Below are 23,488 nucleotides of genomic sequence, written 5' to 3' on the forward strand. Positions count from 1 at the left end.
TCACTGCCCTCATTCGGTTCGCGGCCTTCCTAGTGTTAACATCTATAGTTAGTGATAGTGATTACCCCTTCGTACCCAAAAATATCACCTAATGTAATATATGTGGATTAATTAAGTTAATAGCCCCAACTAATTTATAAATTATTATATTATAAATGGGTCTTGGTCATTGATTTCTTACCCTTTCCTGATCCTAACTTTGGCACTAACTTTAGCTTTCTCTTGTTATTATTGTTATTAAATTTATAATTTGAATTATATTTCTGGAGCATTACTTATGTATGTTTTTGGTAATACAAATTTTATACAACGTTGTTATACATAATCCAAAAAAGTATAAATAATAATAATATATTTTCATACAAATGTAAAAATGATTTAGTTTATAAATTCCGATTTCTTGCAGTGCCTTAACTTACGGTCAGTTGCACCAACAAAATGGACACTTTTATATCGCCATATCCCCAATCGATGCTAATCAACAATTAGATGCTTTTTTTCTGCTCCAAATTATATATAGTAAAACAAAAAACTCGCTTTCGTCAGGTGTTTTTTTTTTTTTTTAATCGTGGCTTTTCGGCTAATTTTATATAGACCGCGTTGTCTAAAGCGAGTTCATTATATGGCATGATTAACTAATTAGCACCTGAAACCGGCGCCACGTGCTTCAGTTATTATTATAGCATACAAAAAGGTGGAGAACAGGTCCAAAGATCAGAAAACCCAAAACACGACATTTAATATTTTTGAAAAAGGGAAAACTGGAGACCTGGAAAACAGGGAAAGCTAATTTGTGTGACTGATTATATGGCGAAAAATCCCTGGCTAACCATAAATTGTAAACAATTGCACTCTCTCTGGCTAATGATAAACCTTAGCACGTGCCGTCGGAAGGAAGCCAGACTATAAATGATTCAAAATCATTATCATATCGAGCCCCGATTTGTTTTGTTTGCGTTTTCCATTAACAGAAAACAAGAAAAATAGACAGGCCAAGAGAGAGAGAGAGAGGTAAAGGCCCGAAGCGATAAATGCGGCATAAGCAAATAGGCGAAGAGGGGATAGGCATCAGTTAAAGCCATGTAATTTATTACAGATAAATCAAAACAAATCGCTTGTTAACATTCACCATTCGCAGCGGAGCGTAATTTCTGCATAAATGCATTTAATTATATGCATAAAAAAGATGTATTCTTAACGAGAAATCGATTTAAGGCGACTTCGATATGGATAAACCTCAATTTGGCCATTTTTATTCACTCAAAGTGGAGGAGGCCATAAAAAACACACTTCACAAGACAAATAATCAAAGAGCAAAAGCCAATGCCAGACAGGTAAATCAATCAATTTTCTTGTATACATATAAAAAGGAGGTAAATGTTTTTTATATACCGATTTATATTGGGTTTTCATTTCGATGATACTTGGCCATGATGGCAAAATGAAAATGTTCTCTACTAAAGTTATTTAAACTTAATTCAGTTTGAATCGCAAAATTCCGCACATATAGTAATGTGAAGAGGCTAAGGTAATAATTATATTAATTAAAACAATTAACAGGGGTTTTTTTTTGGCAAAAGCAAGCAAGACCTGTGTCGCTGCCACTTTTTTTTCTGGTCTCGATGATAATGCGAATTTAGTTAAATTAGTTTGTATTTAATTCAATTCGCACTTAAACACTAATGGACGCCATGATGCCACCGACTCGAAATCTGTTTGAATAACAATCTTAAGTATGTGTGGAGATGTAAAAAACTTTTGCTAAATTACACACTTTTCTGAGATTTTATTTTGGGGCCAGCTGCTAAGTAAACAAATTGTTGGAAGGCAAAGTTTAAGTCAGAATTCGTCTCGGATTTCCATTCGGTTTTTTTGGGGGTAATTGAAAGGCAATTAAATTGATCAGAAATGAAATGGAACCGAGTGTGCTGGTTGAGGCAAAGAGAAATCTAAATCAATTTAAAATCTCTAAATTTAAGTAACTTTATTGGTCATACATACAATATTAAAGTGAGGCTCTGAGGGTGCTCTTTTCTTTGACCATTTATCCGTAAATCGTATTTGTGGGCATCACCTTTAACCTCTGACACGGATAGGTCTTTGGTTTCTTGTCTCCAGCCTTGCCTCATGTCGTCTGATCCTGACAAACCTCATTTGCTTCAGGCCCATCTCTGTCTATCTGTCTGTCTTTATCTATCTATGCCACAATCACGGCTCGTTTAGGACACCAAAAGGTGGGTCAATGATGGACATTGTCTTGCATGTGTCTGCCATGATGAGTTTTTGTTCTTAAATTGAATTTTGTCCGAATTTGTGAACATGTTTTAGCAACACATTTGCAGTCTTTGTTTTCTTTCGGTTTTTATATATACTAATTCACTGGTAGATAGAGAGGTATTACCTCAACTGATTACCACTATCATTAGATTAAATATGACAATATTTCTTACATTATTACTGTCTTTTAATCTAATCAAAAATCTAATCTAGAGTTAAATTTACAACAAACCAATTTATTTCTTGGGAAAATATATAGTAAATTGGTTGTCTTTTACTTGGGAAACATATTTGTTTGTCAGTTTTAATGGAATTTAAGCATTTAGGGTGTTTCCTAGCTATGATAAAGTGATAAATGCTATAAAGATAAGAAGGAAAATAATGAGTCACTAGAATAAAAAGCATAAGGTAAAAGAAATAACCAACAAAAATATTAAATATATGCTTTAATATGATTATTGTTACTATCTAAATCCAATAAAAGTCCATGTGGCTGAACTAACTAGTTTGTTTCACCTTCTAATTACTTTATTACCTCATAAATCCAACCATTAAATACACTTATTTTCCATGAGCTGTAATTGTGTAAACGTTTAATGCCAAAGCATTTGACCTAACATCTACAATCTCTGTCTGGCAGAGATAAAGTCACTGAGGAAAACTCCACTAGAAATCCACTTAATTCAATATTAAATGGTAATTACCGATTCAACAGGCCCCGAAAAACTTTCACTTATCTGAGGGGGAGGCCATAATATTTTGTTTTTCTTTTTTATTATTATTATTTTGAGGTGGGTAATCAGTAAACAAATATGCGAGTAAAGCACAAAAAACCAAAAATTATTGAAGAAGTGAAACAGTCGAGACACGCCCAGACTCCCAGGCGTATTCGCATGGGTTTTATGTTGTTTTGATTTTATTGATTTATATTAACAACACCGCAGAAAAACAGTCAAATTGATTAAGACTTCTTTTGGGGCTGCACCTGAGTTTTTTTTTCTTGATTTTGGCCATGTCACCCACATAAACCACCGCCCACTTCTGACGTATGCGTATTTCTCGAGATAAAAAAAAGAAAATACAGTATAAAAAAATGTGAGCAAGTGTGTGTGCGCACGCCTGCCTCCCTTTTGTATCTGTGTGTATCAATAGAAGCCGGCAAAGAAAAAAACAAAAATTAACAGGCTGCCGAGCTCCTACAGCCATCAGTTGGCTCCGTGAGCTTTTATCGTGCGGTTGTGCCTCGCGATCGAAACTGTATCAAAAAAAAAAAAACAAACCAAAAAAATTAGACAAATATTCAAAGCAACACAAAATACATGTTTTAATAAAAGAAATCTAAGCCCGCAGAGAAAAGTTTATGAAACATCATTCCAAAATCATTATAAAATTCAATGCCAAGTGTTTGTTGTGTTTATCTAAAAAGTGTATATAAACATAGATAGAATTTTTTTGTTTGCTCTCAACTACTGTTGATTATGGCCACGGAGTCAATATAATCATTTGCGAGCTAATTGCATTGGACACACAGTTGCGTCCCCCTAGAAAATGAGAATTAATTAATTTATTACACAATACTGACGCAAACAAAACGAGAAACAGCAGAACGCATTTAAATCCAACTGACATTGGAAAAGTAATTAATTTAAGCCGGGATAAGTAAGTATGTAGAGAAAATCATATCCGATATTTTCAATTAATGCTTAAAAATTCATTATCATTACAATTAAGAGCATTAAATGCACACTCGGCTTGGCATATTAAATACTATACTACAACTCATTCGCCTCAATAAACAAATGAAAAAGCAAATTTATTAAAACCACATACACCACGACTATTTGTTTGGCAATTGAGCAATTTAAATGTTCTCCCCTTTGACTTGTCCATCGAAATTTATCAATGAATTTTAAGCATTTCAATAGATTGGCATCACGAGGCATAACAAATGCAATGTGTGGAATATAAAATATTTTGTTTACTGGCTTTGATCAAACATTTTGCATGAGAAAACCTCAATTCAATTGATGCAAGCAATTTCACTTGCGGTTTATAGAGCAAAAGAAAGTAATTTCTCTTGCGGTGTAAAGAGAAAAGAAATTAAAAATGAATAAATATTTACAGTTTAACACAAAGAACAAATATTTACAAGAGAAAATCTTAATTGAATATACATTTTCAGCTGACAAAATGTACATATTTCCCCGTAGGAGTTAATACACAATCCTTTTTCCAACCCGTAATGGTCGAGTATCTCAAATGTCGGATAACAAGAATGTTGAGTGAGTTTCTAAAGCTGTCTGATTGCAAGTTCCTGGTGGCCTTCTTTTTCCCAAGAGTCCACCTGCCAGGAAAAGCTCTTCCGTTTTAATCTTTTATCTTAAATTTTCCGACATATTTTCAACCCGTTTTTTTTTCCTAGACTTGATGCAAGCCGAGAGAATTTTCAATTAGAGGTGTGGTTGTAAAGGTGTGCTTTTACAGGTGCGACACAACTGCCCTTGGCAGGGAAAATTAGCCAGGAACAAAGCCAAAAGAAGCAAATAATAAACAGACTTTTCCCTACTTTCTCCTAGACGCTGGTTATGCAGAAAGGAGTAAAATTAAGACGAAACAGAAATAATAATAATTACAAAGATGTCTGTGGGTAGTCCTTCTTCATTTTATATATTATTTTATTTATATGTCAAAAGGTGGAGAGCTTCAGTGTACTGTAAATTTTAAGAAGACAAACAAACATGAAATATAAAAGAAAATCGAGGTGAGAGAACACAATGAGCAAATGGCCTTTTCCTGTTCTGTTTGTATTCCGTTGTTTGTTCCCCGTTGAACTTAACAAAAATGAAGAAATATTCGCAATTTTTTTAAGCTTCTTTTCCATTGTATGGCATTTAACCCCTTTTTTGTGGCATTTATCATTTAATTGCTAAACCACTAATTACTAACGATAATGATGATGATGGGCGCCCTGTTTTGTGGCTAAAGTGTTTGATTAAATGTATTTATCTCAGGTTGGCTGCTGGTTTTTTCCCCTCTCATCTCCCAGGCGGACTGTCTGGATATCGGATAACCAAATTAATTACAGTATCCTTGGTGCTTTTAAGGAGTGCGAGTGCGTGTAATAATTTCACCTTTTTTCCCCTCCATGATTTACAGGGGTTTATTAATTTCATATTTTAATTATGGCGCTGAGTGACCCGTAAAGTCATGAAATTCCCACAAGGGGGAATGCATTCTTTCATAGCCTACTTAAGAGCGTGACCAAGCGGAGTTTTCATTTACAAAAAAATTGAGAGACTTTGCATCGGACTTCTTAGCGTAACAGCACAAAATAAAAACTGTTGAAGAAAAAGAAGAGATTTCCTTCGATTCCACTTCCTTTGATGGGCTTTTCTTGGTATTTTATTCATTCTCTTACTTGTTCTCCCACAGCATTGTTCAGATATTATCGATAGATATTGTTATTGCCCAAAAAAAAAGGACGTTGTCATTTTAAAATCCTTGTAGACTCGCTCATCAGTTGATGATGCTCTTGGAATGCTCCATCAGGTTTTGCTGCGTTTAATTGGTCCTCTGGGAAAGGGGATTTTGCTCATCTCGACTGGCTTTGTTGTTCCACCTTTTCTTTTCTTGTTCTGGGGAAACCATTGTTTGGCAGAAAAGGTCAAGGAACAGTTGGAATTTGTAATGGCAAATTGTATTAGCGACGAATGCTTTGGCTCAAAAATTAGCCCAACTTGTGTAGAGGGAATTCAATTGAATCGACTTGCGGGTCAAGATTGTTGCAAGGTTCACTGAACGGATGGCTTTGGGTAATTAAAGAGTTGAAGAGATATGTGAATGTGAATGGGTCTTGCTGAGTTTAGAGAACTCTTAAGTGCTGCGAGTTTAATCACAAGTGCAGGGAACTTTCAAGAGGCTGCAACTCGTCCACTTATTGAACTTTTCGAAACAAATTTGGGCAATATTTTGCACTGTTCAACTTCAAGTCGAAAAGTTTTAATCAGTTTAACGTTTCGGCAATATTGACCTGTTTTCAAGTACTTACTGACTTGCCAAAAAAAAAAAAACTCTTTATAGAAATAAAAACATTTTTAAACGGGGCTTAAAAGTATGCAATGTTTTGTTAATCACAAACTTTTTAATAAAGGCTAAGAGGAAACTATTTTTTACACAATTTTCTACACATTTTGACTAGAAAGTGTAAATAAATTTAAATCAATTGCTAGTCAATAATTAACATAGATAAGTATTTACCACCACTTAAATTTATATAATTGTTGAAGAATGTCTGAAAGTATGCAGTGGCTTTGTATTTATAAATTTAATGATAGAGGCTCAATAAAAATGTATTTAAAATGGTTCCTGACTGGTTGATACTGTATTATGGACATATACCTTTAATAATTAAAGTTAAATTTCGTTTTTAACATTAAAATCTAAACAGCTATGAGATATGTAGATAATAATCTAATAAGCATAGTTTAATTTTCATTTCTTTACTTTTTCCCTTTAATACCCACATTTTTATTACATTTTTTAAAGTATAAATCAATTTTTGTCACCATGAATACCCCTTTAAAATTGCCCCTTTTATAAATTTGATTTTTTCACATTTTTTCGCTCAAGTGTTTTGTATCTATCAACAGGCTTCTGTTTACCATTTGTCAAAGTCCTGTGTATGCCCATGCCAACACGCACTCAGCCACGAAAATATTTCTACTTGTTTTCTCTCGCTTGTTGACTTTTATTGGAAAAATGCCATTTTTGTTCGCTTCTCTGTTCGTTTTTTTCGCGATTCTAACGGCGGCAAAGGGTTTCGAGTCCTTCTCATCCTTCGAAGGAGAGTTTTGCTATATCGAGCTGGGGATGCGACTAATGCAAATTTACCATCCTTCTCCGCCACTTAAAAATGTCTACAGATTGTAATATAGCAATTATTTGCAAATCTTTGACATTTTTTTGTGCCGGGGATAAAAATGTTTTCATTGTCAGTAGTAGAAGTTAAATCCTCCGCGTATCTTTTCTGCATAAGTATTTCTATTTTTAGTGACAAGAAAACTGTTTTAACTTTAATTTGTATCCATTTTATGACATTTATTTTCGTTTTCTTGGTCCGATACAAACACGTGCATTTAGCAAACTGAATATATTATGAAGACATGCCGAGCTAAGCCAATCGGAAACAGAATTATAAATACATATTCCCAGTTAGAGTAAAATAATAATAATGATAAATATGTCAGTTGCCAGGGCATTGATGGACAGCATAATAGAATCCATTTAAATGGGCCTAAGAAGGTCAGAGTTGATTGGTTTTCAGAGAGAGAAGAAGAGGGGATTAAGTCTGGCTAAATATAAATTAAATAAACGTTTTTTCAACCACTTTTGCTATGCAATAAACTTGGTTTTAATCTTAATTACTAAAGTGTATCAATTGTATCTAACCACTTAATTACAAGTACTTTGTAATTATCTAGGCTTTGACCATTATTTATGGCTACCGTAATTAGACCAAGATATATATCTTCAACAATTGTCATTAACGACATGATTTTGCTGGATATAAAACTGTCCATCAGATCTAGAGACAAAGGTGGATTGTTCCCACCACAAGTTGAGTTGTATTAATATTTATAACATTTGGACAGCAATTAGTTGCATTGAATATTTATATTGTTGGGGGCCTTATTCAGCCAAAGTCTAAGGAAACTGACAATGAATGGTGAAATTTGTTTTTTGCCTGTCTGGAATTTGGACAAATTCCGCTGAGGGTTTCTTTTTCTTTGAGATGTTCTTTTCCACTTTGAGATGTCCGTTTAGATGTGGGATGCTGTCCCTGACTTTAATGCTAACAAAAAAAGATATAACACGTGCAAATGGGGTTTCGTCGCCCCTCTCTCTCTTTTTTTGTGCCATTTAATGTGCATTTAAATGTGTTGATTAACTTGATTTAGGTCCCTCGTATAGCCAGTGCAGTCCCTTCTCCGGGTGACTGCTCCACAAGAGTGCCATGAACTGTGAGCTGGTGAAATTAGATGCACTTCAATTGCTTCGCCAATTGCCAAATGATGCAGATAATGTCTGCCCGATATGCAAATCGTCTGAGTCAACATTATCAGCTTAAAAAGCTATCACTATTCAACCCGTTTCAGTATGTAAATCTCCTTTCAATTAATTAAGTTTCTCGATACAAATGGTATGCGTACATTGGTATTTACATGTACGCCGCAGGCCTGAAACTTTAATTGAATATTCTCCGGGGCCATATGATTGGCATATTTGTGTATTTTCAAATTATCCTGCAGCACTCTCGGAATCCAATTCAATTGAAATTGGGGGGCACTCCCATTCTGATTGGACAGTCGAGAGTGCGCGTGGCAGTCTCGTGCTGAGTGGGCGTCAAGTGAAATCAATTTTGTGTGTATAGGCGCAAATATGTTTCAATCTAATAAGCATACTTCAACGGAAACAGTTATAACCATTTTGCACCTGTCAAATGGAAATTCTCATCTGCTTAAAATTGATTGAAAAAAAAAATAGGATGAATATTAATGCGACAGGCTAGACAGGTAATCAAATTTGAGTGTACAAATAATTGAATTGTATTGGGATTATGCTGGTAACTTATAATATTTACCCAATAATAATTTTTAAATGAAATACTCATGAACAATTAAAATACAATACAAAACAAACTGTAATTATCTAAAATATGTAACTAAAGTAAGAACAACTACATATGGTAAGCTGGTTAGTGTTTCTTTTGTTTGTTTCTACAAGAAATCACTTTATGTTCCATCAATAAATAGATTTATTGAAATACTTTCAAGAAGGAAATACTACCTCTTTAATAAAGTAATATACATTTAAAGCAAAGAAAAGTTTGAAAAATACCTATTTTACAATAATTTATACTTGTCTTAATTAGATTTCTAATTAATAATGCCCTAATTTTTCAGGTATTCAGATTTCTATCTTTTCAAGATTACTTTAACATAAAAATGCATGAAATGAAATGCTTAACATTCTTGTCAGGATTTTCTTACACTTCCTGTAGGTAAACTGAAACTTTTCTTCTTTTTGTTTTGAAATTCAAAACTTTACACAATTTAATTAAAGAATACATGTCCCTGTTTTTTTTTTTTAAGGGGTTTCACATTTTAATGAGTTGCGCGAAAACGTGATCTGCTTGAGAAATATATAAAATGCAAAAATCTCAAACGAAAAAGGATAAGCACACGTGGTGGAAAGTTAAGCCAAGTATGTGATACATCCTTTTCCATCGAGTTTATTTAATATTAAAGATGCAAAAGAAGAGTGGAAACCCTAGGCAATAGCTTAAGAATTTCCGGGTCGGAGAGTTAATTGCCATCAAATATATATTTTAGATTTCCGTGACATGATTTTTCAGCTCCTTCTGCTGACAACGACATCAATCAATGGGAATTACTTTGCTTTTTGCTTAGCTTTCTGTGAGCACTTTTCCCCAGCTTATCTGTTTTCAATTTCCGCCAAATTTTCTACAACAATTTGCATACGTTTAGGTAACAAAAAGAAAGTATGAGAATGGTAAAAATTGTTTGGGTATTCTTTCACCTTCTTTTTACTCATGTCTGTGAGATGTGTAATTTAATTCCCATTCAGAAAACGCGAGGATGCCACACAAAAAGGTGTACATGGTATAGTAGATACGTGTTCAACCATTGGATTTAGCGAGGCAATGTCGAGGTGTCGAGAGGTGTTAAACCTGATGACATGGAAATGCGGCTGATAAGTGCAGAAAAATCAAAAGGAAAGGGAAGGGAAAATATTCTATATAAATATATATAACAAACTGCCTTTAATTGCTTATTACTTTTCTTGCTAATTTTTCACTTAGCCTCATCAGCATAAACTTTGCCAACGGAATGAAAATGAGCATCATAAATTTATACAACTTGCACCAGTTACTCTTTCTTTTATATATATATATATATTTTCGTTCTTTATTTTTCTTATTTTTGGCAACTTTAAGGGTCTGTTGGAACCTGTTCGATGGGCCAACAACAGGTTTGAAGTGCAACTTGTTGTGTTTTGAGTGGGAAAAGCGCCACGACTTGAGTTTTCCTTTTGATTTTCCGGCCATCGGGCCAAGTTCGTGCCTGGAGTGTTCGGCTGTGTTCTGCCAACGGTTCAACAGTTGTTCCGGCCGAAGACGAACCTGCTGCCAACAGTTGATAACTGAAACTCGGGCGGCAAGGATGCTTGGTTAAAGTAAAAAAAAAAAGTGAATATAGTGAAACGGAAACGGTGTCGGTATCCTGCGAATAACGAAATAATACGCACACATTCGGCAAGGGACTTTATTGACACGTATTTAATTAGACTTTCACACGGAAAAGTTAATTGCGGCTCGGGGCAAAGTGAACTTAAATGAAACTATATTAATACTCATTTAATTGGAAACTCATTTTGTGTGCCGAATGGAGAGTTTTCACACAGCACCTGCGGGTAACTTTCACATTTATTACAATTACATATTTAATGACGTAAAATGTGTGTGTGTGATAAAAAGAATGGATTCTGCGTTTCGCCTATTTTTGGGTCTGTCATTTTGCTTATTTTGTGATAGGTTTTCAAGGGATTATGGGATTATGATTTTCTTTGAAGATTATCACGTAATGGTAGGAAAATTATGTAAAAAAGACTGTTGAAAAGTGTGGTAATGAAAGGACTAAGAGTTTAATGTTCAGACACGTCAAATTGTAAATAAGATTCTTATAATAGTATTAAGGAAAAAAGAAGACTCCTTTTATTTTTATATATTTTATTTGTTCACTAAATTGAATTAAATTTGATTAACCCTAAGTAAGCTCTTCTTTTAGAACTAATTGTTAGCTCTAGATAAATAAATAAATAAATGTTGTTTTAAGTGTTAGTTATTTATATGCAGAACATTATTTGGTATATTTATTAAAATACAAAATGGATTGAGATTTTAGCTCTTTTTTGTAATTATATAATATTTTTTTAATATTTTATATTAAAATCAAATTAACAAATTAATCCTTTCAATTTTAATTTAAAATTAATACTTGATATAATGCTCAAAATATTACAGAATAATTCCAAAACACTTTCCCCCACAAATTAAGCAATAAAAGTTATAATTAACAAGTCACAACTTTATCAGAGACTTTTAATTTTAATGAGTAAACGGTTTACTGTCGCTCAAAAGCTCTGTCTACAAATTACAAATGCCAACACTGAGAGGTCACGACCCGTTTAATGGGTGTCACCTCGTCTGTGTTTCTTTTTTTTCTTTTGTGTTGTTTTTTTTAGGAGCCACGTGCTCCTGTCGGCAGGATACCTGGGGGGATCATATATTTTTTTTTAAGAGCATCCATTGCTTGTGTAATGCGCAGTTGAATGCCATTCCTGTTGACAAAAGGCAATCGGTGGTCAGACATAATTTTGTTATTAATTTTAAGAAAGATTTTCCTCTTTTTGGGATCCTCTAAATTTAGCAGTTATGCGTAAAATGTCCGCATTGACAAAAGGGGCGTCGAAAATTGGCAGGATATAATGCAAACAATGTCAAAGGAGCGGCGACCATAATGGCAGGCACTTAACCGTGGTCCTTTTGATGGACACTCCTGGGAAGGACAACTGGAAAAAGGAGAGGCGAGCAAAGGACTCGACTCGAACGGAATACTTAATCCTTTTTGGTCAGCGATTGTGGCGAGCAAAAATTAGCAAGCCGACTAAAAACACTTACCTTACCCCCCCCTGGAGGCATTATATTTAATGAATTTTTAATTGCTGCTCCTTTGAGTCCTGCCGTCGGCAACGAATACTCAAGTGGCCATCAAGTTAAACATCGAGTGAAGCGCAGACAAATAATTCAATTCAAATTTAATTTGGAAAAGTCATGCAATTGAAGAGTTTTGTCAACTCTTCTTAGAGTTCATTTTGGCAAAAGATAAGTAGCAAAATAATTGTTTTAAGCCAAGTAAAGTTTTCTTAGAAGAGTTGGTCAAAGGTTATGCCAGCTTTCTATGACATTTAATTAAATCCCCAATTGAATTTGTACATTAACGAATCTTAATTACATTTCTTGCTCAACCAAGTGATTATTTATTAAAATCAAGACTAGACAGGATTGAAAATGTGTTGTGTGTCCCAAAAGGCCAATCAAACCAGAAGCCATAAACACATGCCGTCTAAGTTCAGGCTTAAGTCCAAAGTCCGATGGCATTGTAAACAATGAGACTCCCGAAAAATTACATGCTCAATTCTTAAGCTTTTTGTGGGTCCCTTTACTTAACCCATGTGTCCAAATAAAAGAGGGTCAGGATACACAAAAGAAAAGCCGAAGCTGGGTATACGCTTTACTGGCAAATACTTGAAAGAGAATTTGGACATATTTAGCATATTTTTTTTAATAAAGAAAAACATTTCAGAAATCCCTAACCTCTTATTTAGCAACCTCTGACCTTTAACTATAAATACATTTATAGAAAACAGCTTTTATATTAATTTTGTAAACACTCTCTGAGTTCTATTCATTATTAGGTTATTTCGCACCTAAAACCTTCATAACCATAATAATATTTTCCTAGAAAAATGTCTTGTTTTGAGGTCTTTTTTCATATCCAAGTTTGTGGAAAATTTGTTAATACCCTCAGAAAGAGGCCCAACATCAACAAAAGAAAGAAAAAAGCGGCCCACAGTTGCGCTTTTATTGGACATGTTGTCTTTTCATTTATATTTTTTTCTTTCTTTTTTGGTGGGCGATGGTTTCATGTAAGCCTTGCCATAATGTGGCTCTTGTTGCTCGGCTTATGTGGCGTATGCGTAACGTAAAATGCTTTTTTTCTGATTTTTCCGAACATTTCCATATTACAATGTGCTGTGACTTCGATACACGTTGCCAGCCAATATGAATTTTCACTTTGATGTGCTGCGCCCCACTGACGCTCTAATAGGATACACTTTTAATAATATTCGCTGCTTGAACATCAACATATTCTTCTTCATTCAGTAAAATGTTGTTATTCAACATGAAATTTCACGAGAATTCCCGCCACGTGTAGGCAGACTTTGTGCACTTGTTGGAAGTGAAGTCAAATGTCTGTAAATTTCACAAATTAATGGTTAGGACCTCAGCGACATGAATCCCTGTTTGCTTTGTTCTCAAGTGAGTTTCAAGTGTGTTTCATGGGAAATCTACAGGCAGCACTTTTCACGCCGGCTGGAGTTGAAAAAAAAATATACAGACAGAGAAAAGTCCAACATAACTGCATTGATTTTAAAATGGATAAAGATGCATTTAATAAAAAGAAAAGAAGGGAAAAACAAGGGTTTTAAAACAGAATAAATAATGATTGATTATATATTCCTTCAATTTTAATAACATTAATTAAAGACCCATTTTCCTCTCTGTTTTCTTACACATACCCAAATATAGTACATCAGCTTAATGGACCGAAAATCTTTGGCTCTCAATTAGTTGACCATCAAATTTCAAGGCTCAGAAGAGAAAAGAAAAAAGAGTGAGAGAAAGGGACACACCAGAATAAAGAGAGACTTTTCTTTGACGTTAATTAGAAAATCCCAGCGTCTCGCTTGGCCAGACTAATTGCACTTGCTGTAAGCATAAATGGATCCGACAGTTTTCCCGATTTTTCCCCCGCCTTACAGACCATTGCCATTGAAAAATTGTATACAATTTTTCAGAATTGCTTTCAGTAAAAATTTTTGCATACAAAAAACCACTTTCTGGCTTGACCTTGACACCGCTGAACCCTGATGAAGAGCCAACTAAATGAGTTGGCTGCGGTGGCACACACACACTTTTCCAGTGGAAAATTTAAGCAATGAAAAACCCCTTGACTAGTTTGCATACGGAAAATCTTCTTAGATGCTAAGCTGGCGAATTATCTGCATTATCATGAATTGAATTTAAGGCTTTTGGGGTTCTCCTCAGTCAAAGAGGCTTAGAGAGTAGGATCGGTCTTCAAAGTAAATAGGTTCCTGTGAATCGCATTTTCATCGAATGCCTGCGCCATAATACCTTTGAAAATATGCTTGCACATATGTTGGGCATAACAACAGGCACTTTACGAGTTGTCTTTTATAGTGGGTGGCCCAAAGGAACTTTAATAGTTTCTGGCGGAAAAATAAACTAAAGGCATAAAGTGTCTGTGGTAAATTGCTAAACGGTGGAGGTTTTGTCCAACTTTTCCCGTGTAATATTAAACTTAACCTTTGCATGTATTTCATGGTTAGAAAAAGTTATAATTTAATTCAAGAATGCTTTTGATATTTCTGTGGGTGAAACCTCATATTATTTGTGGGAATTTCTTGAATATAAAGTTGAGATTTTCAAGTGGGATTTGTATTTATCTTGAAAAGTTAAATTTAAAAAATAGAACGTACATCTAAAAGGGAATAGCTAATTTAAAGAGATTATAAATAAAATATAGTCATTTAAAGTATAAAGAACTACATACAAGATTGTTATTTATAAGACTTTATTTACATTAAACAGTTACTATAAAAATAAGCTCTCTCAAGTTTTATTATAAAAGCTATCCCATAAACATCTATCAATAACAAAATCGTTTAACAATTAAATAAACATTTAGTTGCCCAATAAATTATCAAGTCCAGAGTGTTTACACTATGGAATACAAATTAACAAGTCGCCGCAATGTTAACAATCCGATAAATGGCCAATTAACTTAACTGAATGAGAGAGAGACACAAACTTATTTTCAGCTTTAAGTTTCTATTTTTACTAAAAGCGTAGGCATCGTCATCACTCTCCAATGAAAATAGAAAAATATTAGTTTTCTTTCGGAAAAATAGAATTGTAAACATTTGTTCTCAGGCCAATGCCCACGGCTAGTAAAATGTAAGAGCAGTAAATTGGTGCTGCAGTTTCAAGTATACAAAACAAACGTTTCACATGCGAAAGTCGACAGGTGAATGTTTCTCCTGAACCATTTTTCATGTCCACCACGTGAACATGGTCAGTTTCCTTGTGGTGTTGATTGCTTTTTTGGCTTCTGAGAATCATTTTCTTGTTAGCCAGATTCATTTGTTTCACATGTTTTGTGCATTTTTGATTTACGTCAACCACTGAAAATGTGAAAGCTGACTGTTCCTTCAGGGAAATGGAACTACAAGGAACTACAAGAACTAAATTGTTGAATGGATTAAAGGAAGTCTAGAACCTATAGAAGGTTATGTTTTTGGAAAAATAAGTTTTTGAACTTTTATTTTGACATATTTTCAATAAAAAGTAATGTTTACCAAAGAAATTTGTTGGTTTAAGAAAAGCATTCTCTAGAAACAAGCTTTTCCACATATTAGTCTCGAATTACCTTTATTAAATCAAGCTAAAAATACTTAAAGTTAACGAAAACTCTCATATATCTCTCATATTTTTCATTGAATTAAAAAATTAGTAAAGAAAATATAAACAAAATATCACAAAATCCAAATTTCCATCACAGTGTTTTCCCAATAACTACAAATTAATGTATGTAATTCATCTTTCTCTTGTTGTTTTAGATTGCAATGAAGCGAAAATTCCCCCAAAGATGCATTGCAGCTCGTAAATAAACCAAAGGTCGAAACCAAAAACAAAACAACTTCTAGTCGCTTCTTTTGGGAATATATATTGTATTCTCATTAGGGAACGAAACCAAAGGAAACCAAAAACATCAAACTTTTGTGCCATGGCCACGAACCTAATCGAGGAGGAAACGCGCTTCGACTTTTTGCCCGGAGCCGAGGAGGAAGCGGAATTTGGTAAGCTTCTACTTTAATCCCTTTTTTCTAGCCTCGGGGGATATGTCCTTTGACTATCAACTGGATTAATCTGACTTGATGTATCATCAATCAAAATATTGACAAGTTTGTTTACGTTTTGGACAGTTTGACGTTAGTTCTTTTGATCCTGAATCATTCATGAGTTCCTTGTGGATAATGAATTCGGAATGAGTAACAGGTGACGCAGTACAACTTTTTAAAGTAATTCTAATGAAAACATAGCCCCCATAGACTTGGTTCATCAATATTTTATATAAAGTCAAAAGTAGAATCTTTCTAATATTAAATGTATAAACTTGTGGCTGGCTTTATAAATCCAATTCAATTTCCCTTGACACTCAACACTCAGCAGGAATGCCAATCTGCCCCGCGTCCTGCCGCCAACACAGACTGACAACTGACACTTGAATTAATCTGCAACTGTCAGGTTTAGCGACAATTTTGTTTCGGAAAATTCAACACTGAAACTAATCGTTATGAAGGAAACATTTAACATAAATCTCTTCTTAAATCCAGGAATATTATTTCACTGAAACTTGCTTAGAATTAATTTGTTCAAAATGTATTTTTGTATTTTATATTATCTTTATTTTTGTTGCAGAACGTTTGTATGCTGCACCCGCTGAGATTGTGGCCCTGCTGTCCATCTTTTATGGTGGCATCAGCATTGTGGCTGTCATTGGCAATACGCTGGTCATTTGGGTGGTGGCCACCACGAGACAGATGCGTACTGTTACCAATATGTATATCGCCAATTTGGCCTTTGCTGATGTGATCATTGGCCTGTTCTGCATACCATTTCAGGTGAGTGAATTATAGAAAGAGCACTAGTTAACATGGAAAGTTTTGTGGGATACCCAGGGAAATATTATAATTATTGAATTAAAAATTGGAGTCTAGCAAATTTCCATCTTTCTACCTTTATTTAATCACAAATACTTTTATTTTGTTAACTGTAAGTAGGCTCCTTCTCGTCGCCTTTAAATAACTCAATTAAATATTTAGCATAAGCCCAGATGAGCAACTTAATGGATATCGATTTTTGCTTTAAATAAAGTTTAAGAGGAAACCTTTTTGTATATATACTTTGTATATACTTATACCCCATTTCCATCACATAAAGAAAAAATACAAGTTTTTGTAAACTAGTCTCATTAGGCTTATATTCATGTCATTCGTCATTAAACATTGCGCATACGCAGTGTTGAGCGAAATAAATGGATTTTAAATTAAGTGATTTTCAAACGCGACGGCACTGTTGACACTTTGTATGCATAAATCACACAAGCCGCATTGGCATTAGCATTAGTTTTCACTTATTTTGGCCAAAAACATGGATAGATAGTCCCTTTATGGAGACAGAAAAACACGAGGGGACATGGACGCACCAGACACATCAATTTCGTTATAATCCAGCATCAATTTAATTTCCGGACGGCAGAGGAGCGCTCATGTTTGGAATTAGAAAATTGGCACAGCCTCCACACCCACTGGCAGTGGAATATTACCTACTTGAAATATTAATGCGATTTTCGGTTTATGTGTTAATGGGATTAGTATTCCATATAAGCCGGCAAAAATAAAGTGCTAAAAGCTAAATTGAACAGTTTTCGAACCTCCTGGCGGCATCGGCAATTGAAATCACATTAAATTTGTATGTGAAAATATTATTATTATAACTGGGGAAATTATATTTGAATAGACAATGGAGTCATTGGTTTGTATTGATTTTTCAGTGTTATTGCTGGAATAAAGCGAATAAAAGGAAAGGTAAACGGAGAAAATGGAAAATCAATTGGAAATTTGAATAAGATAAAAATCAAATAAAATGTAGGCTTGCTTTTGTTTATCTTTTTGCTAGCCATTTTAGTTTCATTTAAAATTTGATTAAAAATACTACTAATACAACTTGTTTAAGCTGGGAAAAATGTGGGGAATTTCTAAAAAAGGTACTTGTAAAAAATAATTAGCATAATGCAATTCTTGATTCCTATTTTCACAAATTTTACCCTAGAAAGTGTCAGATTTAATCTCTAACTAAAATTAAGTAAAAAATCCTTCATGTTAATATTTAAAACTTTGAACTTTACCCTTCGTTGTCGCACTTTATTTTTATATTAATCCCGCAATCAAACAGAACTTTGGCTCTGTGACAGCCATCATGGTAGTGTCATCAATAAGCTGGCGAGAAAATTGCAATTTGTGGTGTCCTTTGAGAAAGGGAAAGCGCGTGCCTCAAATATCCGCAGCGACCGCACACACGTACGCACACTCACGCCCCCACAATCCTATATATATATACACTCTATATACATTTGCTGGGGGAAATCACAAACCTAACAACTGAACAGAGATTTCCAACAATTTATTTGACCATGACTTGTTGGGGGACAGGGCCAAGCACAGGACATCCCAAAACAGAAGCAGATTCTTGTTGTTTGCGGTAAAGTGTACATTAATGATGTTTGCCCATGTGACTTGAATGGGTCTACATTTGGAGCTGATTTAATCATCGCACATCGTACCCGCACAAGCCGACCTTTACTCGCTAACCTTTCACACTGAGGGAAAAATGTGCTTGAAATTTAATGGATACAATTTGGGTTTGCAAATAAATGGTTCTTATAATTTTGATTGTGTTAAAAGGGTTTAAAAAAAAGTTACAATATAAGACATCATAAAAGTATCCCTTAGTTAGTTCGTAAAAGTATTGCCTATTTTTCAGAGCAAGCATTTATGTTTGAAGTATGCTTTAAATATGTTACTTTAATTAAGAACAATATTTGGCATTATAAAACTATCCCTCAATTAGTGCGTAAAAGTATAGCATACTTTTCAGGTGAGACTTAATAAAAGTAGCTCTGTGACCTTAGTACTATACAGAATCTTTGAAATTTTTGAATTTTTAACGAGTTTTCATTGAAAACCTTAAAATTAGAAGTCAGAATTGCCTAAATTTTCAACTGCGGCTTCAGAAATATTATATTTATAGGTATTATACTCAAAAGCAAGACCCATAACACCAAAAGATATAATATATTATTATTAAATTACCATAAATTTCCCTCTCTTTATATTACATATGACATTTTCTTTGTACAGTTCCAGGCTGCCCTGCTGCAGAGTTGGAATCTGCCATGGTTTATGTGCAGCTTTTGTCCCTTTGTCCAGGCACTCAGTGTCAATGTCTCTGTATTCACATTGACCGCCATTGCCATTGATCGGCATCGGGCCATCATTAATCCACTTAGGTAAGTTCTGAATATGGGGGAACCTTCCAATGGGAGTCATGGTAATCATTAAAAATCCGATTACATATGCAGGGCACGTCCCACCAAGTTCATATCGAAGTTCATAATTGGCGGAATCTGGCTGCTGGCTTTACTCTTTGCCGTGCCCTTTGCCATTGCCTTTCGGGTGGAGGAGTTGACCGAGAGATTTCGTGGTAAGTCTATCCGATTTGCATAGATTGAATGGCTGATTTTACATTTCCCCCCCCTCATTTACGCAGAAAACAATGAAACCTACAATGTGACGCGACCGTTCTGCATGAACAAGAACCTATCGGATGATCAATTGCAAACGTTTCGATATACATTGGTCTTTGTGCAGTATCTGGTTCCCTTTTGTGTCATCAGTTTTGTCTATATACAGATGGCAGTGCGCCTCTGGGGCACTCGTGCACCGGGCAATGCCCAGGATTCACGGGACATAACGTTGTTGAAAAACAAGAAGAAGGTGAGTTATGGGGGGAATGGTAAATGGTCTCCATTTAATTTCCTCTTTTTCCGCCATTCTGTAGGTCATAAAAATGCTGATTATCGTGGTCATTATCTTTGGCCTATGCTGGCTGCCACTGCAGCTCTATAATATTCTGTATGTGACGATTCCGGAAATCAACGACTACCATTTCATCAGCATCGTCTGGTTCTGCTGCGACTGGCTGGCCATGAGCAATAGCTGCTACAATCCCTTTATTTATGGCATCTACAACGTAAGTGCTGATGATGATGATTGCTCCGATTTGTTTTGTTTTGTTTGTTTTGCCAAGTGTTAGATTTGCATTTGCCCTGTCTGGTCTTTTGATTGGTGGTTGTCCTCTGTTTCAAAGTTGTAAGAGTCCACAGGGACTCGTTTAAGGAAGGGGAGATGCCACTAAAAGGCTTCACAACGAGTCCATAAAAAAAGGAAACTAAATTTAGCCAGGGGAATAGTGGCAATTGATGAGGGAAACAGAACCGAAGGACTGTCGATTTTTCTGGGCCATGTAAATAGACGTGTTGCCATTTATGGCATGGGTCATGGGATTTAGCATAGAAATTTATTGGTACATGGTTGAAATACTTTTATGGTTTCCATCATAAGAGAGAAAAAGAATTTTGTAGAAGCAAGGTTGATTTATATAAAATATTAAATAACAAGAATACATCACAAATCATTTTACTAGCCTTTGAAGTTCCTGAAAACATAATTTCCTTATAATTCACGCAATCAACCTTGAACTTGCAATCATAATAATTGAGTTTCTCTCTCCCAAAAATAAACACCTTTGATTTCCTCATCCTGTTTCTCGCAAACATCACATCAAAACAAAATTTCAATGAAAAGGAAACTGTGATAAAAAGGCTAATAGAGAAAGGCTCACACAATTGAAAGAGCCTGCCCAAGCAAAGGAAAATTCATTTCACTTCCACGAATCGATTTCTTTGTTGGTTTTTTCCCAATTTCACTGATTTATTAGCATCCGCGGCTCTGTTCATCTTTTTTTTTACTCTCCAAAAATAAATTTCAGCTTACTTGGCAACAATTTCCCAATTTACTTTTAGTCAAACACCAAAATAGCTGACTGGAAAAGAGAAAAGAAAATACTTTGTCAAAGTTAATTAAAGCAGCGCTCCACTGTAGCCAATAAGCAAATACACCTACTGTCTGAGCCACAGGAATTGGGAGTCCGCAAAATGGAGCGAAATCCCACAAAAATCTATGGCACGGCAAACCGAGAAAATCGAGGAAAAACCCCCAAGGCTGTTTACTTTGACACTTAAATTGTCTGTAAAAGATAGATTGAGAGCGTCGAGATCTGCAAATGCTCGTAAACTTTTCCCTTTTTGGCTGAGATGTGCGTGAAAACTTTTGTCAACAAATATTCTATTTTACTGTCCGGGAAAAAGACAAATGGCATTTGCCAACGAAGGTGGCGTAAATCCTCCAAGCCTCATGTTCATTAGCCTAAGAGGGATTCCTATGCCTTAGCTCCAGGCGATGGGTTTTTTCGCACTTTTCCTTCAGAAATTTCCTACAAAATTTTTCCAAAAGAGACTTCTTTTAATTAGCACTAAAAGAGAGGACTAAAAGCTTGATTTTATTGGTACAGGGAGGGAAAATGTTTATGAATAAGGTGTGAATTTAAGGAAAATATTATAATAAATAGCTTATTGGGTTTCATTTGATTTTTTAGATGATTTATTAAGAATTTGTATATATATTTTGGTAGTTTAGAGACCTCTTGGCTTGGGGTCTATGTTTTTTGTTGTATTTCCTAAGAATTCCCTACTTTTACTCTATATATCTTTTAATTTATAACTAGAAATACTTTCAAAACTGTGGTACATATTTATATATCTTCGAATAGAGTATAATATTTTAAAGTTCCATTAAAATAAGTTGGAATATTTTGCTCCCATATGTCTTCAAATGGAATATAATATTTCACTGCGTTTTAGGTAGTTAAGAACACTCTTTCTTTAAAGATATAATCAGGTTCTTTTTGTATTATTATAAATCTTTAATTGCAATTTCAATAACTATATTCCTTAGACCCCAGGATGTCTTAAAATATTGTATAAACACCTCTAATATATTTGAAAATATTATTTAATATATGTTATATATTTTAAAGCCTTCCTGATACTATTGTTTCTTTCTCTCTGTTTACAGGAAAAGTTCAAGAGAGAATTTAATAAACGCTTCGCTGCCTGTTTCTGCAAGTTTCAAACGAGCCTGGATGCCCATGAAAGGACTTTTTCGATGCACACACGTGCCAGCTCGATAAGGTCGACCTATGCCAACTCCTCGATGCGTATACGAAGTAATCTCTTTGGAGCAACCCGTGGAAGCGGACTCAATGGTGGCAAGACGATTCTGCATTTGCCACGGGTAAATGGAAGCACTAGCGGTGGCGGGATTTACAACGGTCAGAACAACAACGGCCATGGTCATCATCATCATCAGAATCACAATCACCACCAGAGTGTGGTTACCTTTGCCGCTCCGGGCTCCTGTGTGACTGTTGGTGGCGTAGGCCACACGGGCGTTACGATGCCACCTTGGCGACGCAACAACTTTAAGCCCCTGCACCCGAATGTCATCGAATGTGAGGACGATATGGCTCTAATGGAGCTGCCATCGACGACACCGCCCAGCGAGGAGATGGCCAGTACCACAGGTGTACAGTTGGCACTGCTCAGCAGGGAGAACTCCAGCTGTATTTGTGAGCAGGAGTTTGGCAGTCAAACGGAGTGCGATGGCACCTGTATACTCAGCGAGGTGTCGCGTGTCCATCTACCAGGAGGAGTGCAGGTCAACAAGGACAAGGAGCGGGCCGGGGAGGTGGGCAAGTCCCTGTGGCAACCGCTCTAAGTTAATTTAGAGTAATTTAAGTTCCGTAACCATGTTCCGCGGACACATTCTCGCTGTTGTAAATACGTAAGACACTTGACAACCATTAGGTGTGTATTTTTCCACGATGAAAACTTGGTGGAAATATTGATTTTCTTGTAAGGACTTAAATGTTTTTGTGGAACACCATTTCCACAGAAACATTCAGAACCATTTAATTTATGAATTCCCATTTAAATGGGAATGTGTCTCTGGAATCTGGTTATTAGCTCTGTGATTTCGTCTTAATGAATTGTGATTACAAATCCCTCTGCAGAATGGTTTGTATTGATTGAGTGTGAATGCTGGTCGTGAGCCATGTACAGTATTATAATTAATTGTGAGTTTCAATTACAATCTTTAAATGTTTTTAATAAAAAACTATAAAACTATTTTCACCATTTAATTTAAACTTTAAAATTTAAAGTTCTTTTAAAGCCAAAATTCACCCAAATCAAAAGAAAATGAAAAAATGTTTAAATTAAAAATGCAACCTAAAAAAGCACCTGCAATCAATTAAGTATCATTAAGCTAAATTATTTAAATAGTTGTATACAAAGAATGCGATTATGTATTAAACACACACACATATATATACAAATGAAATGTACAATATTTATCATTCAAAAGAGTAAAAAAAAAACAGAAAGGCTAATTAATGTAATTATTATTGTATTAAATTACCAAAACGAAAAACGAATAAACATTTCGAGTCATTAAGCAAAACCAA

General features: G+C 34.9%; 1 protein-coding gene across 4 annotated transcripts; it reads left to right on the forward strand.

Moving 5' to 3' along the window:
• The first annotated feature begins 1,138 nt into the window (after positions 1–1,138).
• On the forward strand, positions 1,139–23,488 carry Lkr (Leucokinin receptor). 4 transcript variants are annotated; one of them, XM_086833922.1, is made up of 8 exons: positions 1,139–1,334; positions 15,841–16,080; positions 16,703–16,905; positions 19,204–19,352; positions 19,425–19,546; positions 19,613–19,839; positions 19,904–20,095; positions 22,039–23,488. In XM_086833922.1, the coding sequence occupies exons 2-8, from the start codon at positions 16,008–16,010 to the stop codon at positions 22,738–22,740; spliced, it is 1,668 nt and encodes a 555-aa protein (XP_086690048.1). In that variant the 5' UTR covers positions 1,139–1,334; positions 15,841–16,007; the 3' UTR covers positions 22,741–23,488. The 4 variants fall into 4 exon arrangements, with proteins under 4 accessions (XP_086690048.1, XP_020798083.2, XP_020798084.2 ...); XM_020942424.2 differs by lacking the exon at positions 1,139–1,334 and adding an exon at positions 3,478–3,940; XM_020942425.2 differs by lacking the exon at positions 1,139–1,334 and adding an exon at positions 3,482–3,936.

This window comes from Drosophila serrata, unplaced genomic scaffold, assembly GCF_035046125.1.
Source record: "Drosophila serrata isolate PLE 108 unplaced genomic scaffold, ASM3504612v1 contig_272, whole genome shotgun sequence".
Lineage (NCBI taxonomy): Eukaryota > Metazoa > Arthropoda > Insecta > Diptera > Drosophilidae > Drosophila > Drosophila serrata.